The sequence below is a fragment of the Cornus florida genome, unplaced genomic scaffold (genome assembly GCF_030987335.1).
Source record: "Cornus florida cultivar Cherokee Brave unplaced genomic scaffold, ASM3098733v1 CherokeeBrave_3.0.0_Hap2_Chr01, whole genome shotgun sequence".
In the NCBI taxonomy this organism is placed as follows: Eukaryota; Viridiplantae; Streptophyta; class Magnoliopsida; order Cornales; family Cornaceae; genus Cornus; species Cornus florida.
The window spans coordinates 90,766,069-90,772,468 of NW_026775571.1; the positions used below are offsets into that span (position 1 = coordinate 90,766,069).

A 6,400-nucleotide genomic window follows, 5' to 3' on the forward strand; every position below is an offset into this window, starting at 1 on the left:
ATGGAATCCAACTCTGTACCAACCTCACTTCAAACCCTAGTTAATGAGATCAAAGAAGAGATGTTCTCTACTAATTCCATTGATGTTTATTCATTTGTTTCTCCTTCAGCTTATGACACTGCATGGTTAGCCATGATTCCACACCCTGAACGAAGGGATTGTCCCATGTTCAAGGGTTGCTTGGATTGGGTTCTTGACAACCAAAGAGACCAAGGGTTTTGGGGAGAGGATCAATACACCATTGATACTCTTCCTGCAACTCTTGCTTGCATGGTTGTGCTCAAAACGTGGAATCTTGGGGATAAAAACATAAAGAAAGGTATATATATATATATATATATAGAAAGAGTTTTGTTTCTCTCTTAGCCAATTCACACACCATTCGGGACTTTACCCAAATTAATCCACTGACTCCCACTTACACGGATCGGGTAAAACTCGGACTATGTTTGCGGGCGTGGCCTTAAGGAATTGTTTGTAGTTAAGAAGAATCGATCATAAGACCTGATATTTCATGAGGCATCAGTGTCCAAGTCTTTTCCAAATAAGTCAATTCCTTGGGGTTGCACTCATTTAAGTGAGACTCCAACTCGCAATTTTTTATTAGAAAAGGCGGTGTTTGAATTCTTTACTATAAGGAATTTCTGCTGTATGTTATAATTTTTATTTAACACACTTGCTATGTAGCAACACAGTTTAAATTTGTTGAAATATCTTTTTATAAATGTCATTATATATTTCTAGTTTTTATGCAATTAGATCGTAATAAAACATTTTAATTTTAGGAGATGATGAAATGTAGAATAAATGTATTCAAATACGATACCACTGTGTTAGAAATACCTGCGCAACGCTACAATGTAGAAAAAGAATACTATGGTAGCAAATAACCTTTTCATACGGAAAGAATTAGTATAGTTGCAAATATTATGTGCGCACCCTTTTTAGTTTTGAGTCGTGATCCGAAGTTCACTTCTAGCTGCTCGGGCCTTGCTGGGTCGCTTCTTTTGTCATTTTCATGTACTTTCGTTTTTGAAGTTTTGAAATAAAAAAGATGATTTTTTTTTTTTTTTTTTTTTTTTTTTTTTTTTTTTTAAATCCTCGCTGGCAAACTAAAAACCACAAACCATCAAAAGAAACACACTGACCATTATTTTATTTTTTCTTTTAGTATCATGTAACGAGATGATATAAGCATGTTAATAATTTCTTTCAAAATCTTAGGATTGGAATTTATTCATGCAAACATGGAGATACTTCTCAAAGTAAAGCAAGATGGATATCCTCGTTGGTTTTCTATTGTTTTCCCTGCAATGGTTGAACTTTCTCAAGCAAAAGGTCTAGAATTTGTCTTCCCTGACGAGCTCAGAGCAGAGGTGTCGGATGTTTTCTTCCACAGGCAACGGATTCTTGATATGTAAATTCTTACCTATAAATATGCATATATATATATATATATATATATATATATATATATATATATTCATATTTTTATTTTTAAAATTATTAAATTAATCAGTAACATGCATGCATGTATTTGTAGCGAAGAATTTGTTGATAAATACCATTATCCTCCACTTTTGTCATATTTGGAGGCCTTGCCATCAACATATGATATTGATCAAGAAGATATAGTGATGCACTTGAATGGATCAGACGGCTCGTTGTTCCAATCACCTTCTGCCACGGCATACGCCTATATGACTACTGGAAATCAGAAGTGCATGGACTACTTAGTCTCTCTTGTTCGAAGATGTGGTCATGGAGGTTATGAAAATCTTCTTAATTCTATGATTTTATATTACCAATTCTCAAGGCTTCATTAATTTCTGTATGTTTGTAGGAATTAATGTATATATAAAATTCTGAACTTGTTTTTTGGTGCAGTTCCTTCAATTTATCCCATGGATGAGGAGCTCATAAAGCTTTGTATGGTAAATCAAATTCAAAGATTAGGGTTGTCTGAGCATTTCAATGAGGAGATCGATAACACTTTATCAGAGGTGTACAGGTAATGTATCATATATATACAGTTAAGATCCAAATAATGAGGAGATTGAAACTTAAAACAGTTAATAGTTAGTGCTTAATTAGAAAATACTTAATTTTCATTTTTATGAAACAACACCCTACTATGTATACCGATTATTGTTATGTATTAACCTAGTTAGTCTTTTTGAAAATTTTAACTTGAAAACTCAGGATGTATAAGAAACAAGAATCACTGATGACAAAAGTTAAATTAGCACCGGCAAAAATATACAAGGACGCTTTGGCTTTTAGGCTCTTGCGGATGCAAGGGTACAATGTGACCCCGTGTATGTCTTTGAGACCTTTCATGTTGATTATATAAATACTTCTTAATTTTGTGTTATACTAATTTTGAAATTCGTAATGTGCAGGGACTTTTTGTTGGTTTCTACTCCATGAAGATTTTGTAGCTCATCTAGAAGAAAACTTTGAAGTGTTTACAAGTGCAATGTATAATGTTTACAGAGCAACAGATCTTATGTTCTCAGGAGAATATGAACTAGAGGAGGCAAGGTCATTTTCAAGGAAATTACTTGAGAAATCCATGAGTACATTGGGAAACATAAACGATAATCTTTTCATGTTACCAAATTTTCAAAAATTGGTAATTTTCTACTCCTAGCTTATAATCTTTTGTGATTGATAATCCAACTCCAAGATTCTAGCACTTACCAAATTTAATAGTCCATCACGTACCAATGGTTGTAACCTAGTGTTATTTCATCTCCTTCTAAAGTAGAAGGAGGATGATTCAAGTTCCAAAGAGATTGGTGGATGTGTGAATGCTCTTCTTCTCATGGTGTAAAAACAAATTTTCTAGTCCATCACTTTTTTTTGATAGTTTTATTTAAAAAGTCAAAGTTAGATAAATGCATATTAACCCCAAGGGGTTAGCTAAGGTGGGTAAGAACTTGGCTCTGGTGCCTGAAGCATCAGATCTAATGTTCAACTCCTCTTGAGTGCAAACAATTCTTTGAGAGAGGGTGTATATCTATCAATTAAGAACAAAAAGAAGATAAATGTATTTTTCCTCAAATACCGTTTAATTGTTTTAATTTGAATAGTAAAGACATTATGACATTAGAAAATGCTTTGTGTGGTTCAGAGTTTTATTATTATTATTATTATTATTATTATTATTATTTTATTTTAGGAGAATAGGAGAGTGGAGTATTGTCTTGCAACGCTTATGAAGCCTGAAAATTCAATACTCAAAGTTATTGTATATATACATATATTAATCACATTAATCATATGACTCCATAATTTTGCATAGATCGAGCATGAGTTGACAGTTCCATGGATTGCTCGCCTTAATCATCTGGATCACAGAAAGTGGATTGAATTTAATAACGTCCACTCTCTGTGCATTGGAAAGGTCTCCTTTTATAGGTACAAGTCAGTCTTTAGATTTTTAAATTTCATACTTATATGATTGATATTTTTAATGAAAAAAAAAACTATAAAATATTAGGTTATCATGTCTTCAAAATGACAAACTAATGCAACTTGCTGTGGAGAACTATGAGTTTCGGCAATCAATCTACAGGAACGAATTGGAGGAACTTAAAAGGTACATGCATTTACACACACACACACATATACACAAACATGATAGTTATATTTATGCATATATAGTAACATGCAATTAATTAATCAAAATGGCTTGTCTATTTCATCATTTCTTATAGGTGGTCCAAGGAGTGGGGTCTTAGTGAAATGGGATTTGGAAGGGAAAAAACTACTTATTGCTACTTCGCCATTGCAGCGAGTAGTTCTTTTCCTCACAATTCCCCTGTTCGAATGGTAGTTGCCAAGAGTGCAATACTTATTACAGTTGCTGATGATTTTTATGATATGGAAGGCTCTCTGAATGAGTTACAGCAATTAACCAATGCAGTTCTAAGGTGTGTATATATGTATATATATGTTTTTATTTTTAGTCTAGAATTACTTAAGAACACCTTGCATAGTACTTCGGTTTTTTGTAGCTCTCCTTGTCTCACATTTTATACATATTTTTTATTTATAATAGATGGGATGGTAAAGGCTTAAGCGGCCATGGAAAGATTATTTTTCATGCCCTTGACAATTTTGTGAGGGATATTGCAGCGAAACAACTCCATCGACAAGGGTTTGACATAAAAAATGATCTACAAGATTTAGTAAGCTTTTTTACCTGTGTTGTTCAACTAATTAATTCACAAATGCTTGAGCTTTTTATCAACAAAAGCTCGAAATAATTTAGAAAATCTTGTGTGAAAGTGGCGCGAAACATTTGTTTCATGGCAAATAGAATCTACATGGAGCAAGAGTGGATATATACCATCCATCGATGAATACCTTGAAACAGGCATGATATCGATTGCTACGCACACTATGGTTCTTTTAGCTTCGTGTTTTATGAGTCCAAGCTTGCCTCACAAACTACTCAAGCCCGCGCAGTATGAACCTGTCACGAAATTGCTCATGGTCGCTTCTCGTTTGTTGAATGACATTCAAAGCTACCAGGTTAGTTAATTAATGAATGTACCTTTTCATGAACATGCAAACATTTTCTCTTTCAGAAAGTTCATGTACACGCACGCACCTCCACAATATTGCTCGGTTAGGGGTCGAACACTCAGCTTCCTCTTTTTGGATGAGAGATCATAACATCTGGATTAATGCCTACTTATAACATGAAAGCATTCTAAAAAATATCATATATATTCATATATTGTGCAGAGGGAACAAGCGGATGGGAAGATGAATATTGTTTTGCTCCACTTGAAAGAAAATCTAGAGGAAGGAATTGAAGGCTCAATCACTAATGTAAAGGAGATATTGGATGAAAAGAAAAAAGAGTTACTTGAACATATTTTGATGGATGGCTTCAATGATTTGCCCAAACCATGCAAGGATCTCCATTTCTCATGTCTGAAAGTATTTCAGATGTTTTACAACTCCAGCAACGGATTCGACTCTAACACGGACCTCCTTCAAGACATAATGAAAGCCATTTACACTCCTTTGGAACACCTAGACTCAATGCCTCTGAAGACTCTAACATCGATTGAGACGAGACCCAAGAAGGAAAATATGATCATCAACTCGGCTCATTTTGATCAAAGCTTCAAACATCATGGAACTAGAACTTTTACCATTAGACAACACTTTGTTCCAAAGACTATATCAAAATTTGGCTGCCCAAAAGTGTTCATTCCTTTGAAACTCAATTTATGTTCTATTTGAATCAGTTTGATATCAGCATTAGCTACATATGTACTTTAAGGCCTACAGTAGTTGGAGTACGTATGTGTTTGGATGTCTTGTTTCTATGTAATATGTGTAGCACATATTAATCAATTGGTGAAACTAAGGTTATGTGCTTGATTCAATCTAAAAGTGTCTTATGCAATGTAAGAATAATTTGATCATATATAGGTTCAACTTATATTTTTTCCTAGATGTTATTCAACCCCCCCCCCCCCCCCCCCCCCCCCCATTTACTGCATTGTTTGCATTGAAGATGAATTGAACCTTAAACCAAATACTTCATCATGCGTGCACCATGGCATCTGACTTACCCACTTTATATATAGGTTAGACTTACATTGATTTTATGCTAAAGTAAGTTGTGGAGAATATATGAGAAAAAGCTTGGTGCCAGTGGCCGAGTAAGGAATCGGTGGGGGAAACCATTAGCAATATTATGAAAAGAAATTTTGAAGCAAAATAATAAATAGCAAAGGAGGGGTATTTATTAATTTTTGAAGTTTTTCTCAGGGTCTCTTGTAAATTTTTTAGGAAACCAATAAGGACATTCTCTTAAAATCAAAATTTGTATAGAAAATATAAATAATTAAAAATTCAATAGCAAAGGATGAGTCTTTTCTGAATTTTAATTCATGAACATGAATCCTTACTAAAATTTGAAAATATTGTTAGGCAAATAATTTACAAAATGAGGGATCTTTTTTATTTTTGTAAGTTTTTATTAAATGTTTTATGAAGATTTTTGAAGTTCAGTGGGTACTTTCAGAATTATCAAAACTTGTGTGTAAAAATAAAATAAAATAAAATAAAATAAAATATTTGGCCCCACCGCTCCCAACAGACTCCGCCACTTGGTACCATACGTCACCAAAATGCACTTTGCCTTTGGGTGTAAAGCCCAGCAGGAATGTTTTTCTCGAGCATTTGAAATGTGCTATATATATATATATATATGATGGTCACAAGTATGAAATGAAAAACAGTTTCTCTCCATGGAGTATTTAGATTTGACCCTTTTCAGGTGTAGAATGTGTTTGCATGTCTTGTTTCCTTGTGCTATTTCTGTCTCATATTAAAATTCACTTCAGAAATTATGACGCACAGAGTTATC

General features: G+C 33.6%; 1 protein-coding gene across 1 annotated transcript; it reads left to right on the forward strand.

Moving 5' to 3' along the window:
* On the forward strand, window positions 1-5,381 carry LOC132307030 ((E,E)-geranyllinalool synthase-like). The gene is made up of 12 exons (XM_059804721.1): window positions 1-319; window positions 1,225-1,417; window positions 1,544-1,767; window positions 1,888-2,011; window positions 2,203-2,318; window positions 2,403-2,635; window positions 3,308-3,423; window positions 3,506-3,604; window positions 3,723-3,938; window positions 4,067-4,196; window positions 4,297-4,542; window positions 4,759-5,381. Exons 1-12 carry the CDS (start codon window positions 1-3, stop codon window positions 5,263-5,265), a joined length of 2,523 nt encoding a protein of 840 aa, XP_059660704.1. The 3' UTR covers window positions 5,266-5,381.
* The last annotated feature ends 1,019 nt before the right edge of the window (window positions 5,382-6,400 follow it).

What these genes read in the sequence shown, in the direction of transcription:
- LOC132307030 (XM_059804721.1), top strand. Translation starts at nt 1, where the DNA reads ATGGAATCCAACTCTGTACCAACCTCACTTCAAACCCTAGTTAATGAG. An exon ending in AGGCAACGGATTCTTGATAT is followed by an intron (nt 1,418 to 1,543) that starts GTAAATTCTTAC and finishes ATGTATTTGTAG; the next exon opens with CGAAGAATTTGTTGATAAAT. An exon ending in TACCAAATTTTCAAAAATTG is followed by an intron (nt 2,636 to 3,307) that starts GTAATTTTCTAC and finishes AATTTTGCATAG; the next exon opens with ATCGAGCATGAGTTGACAGT.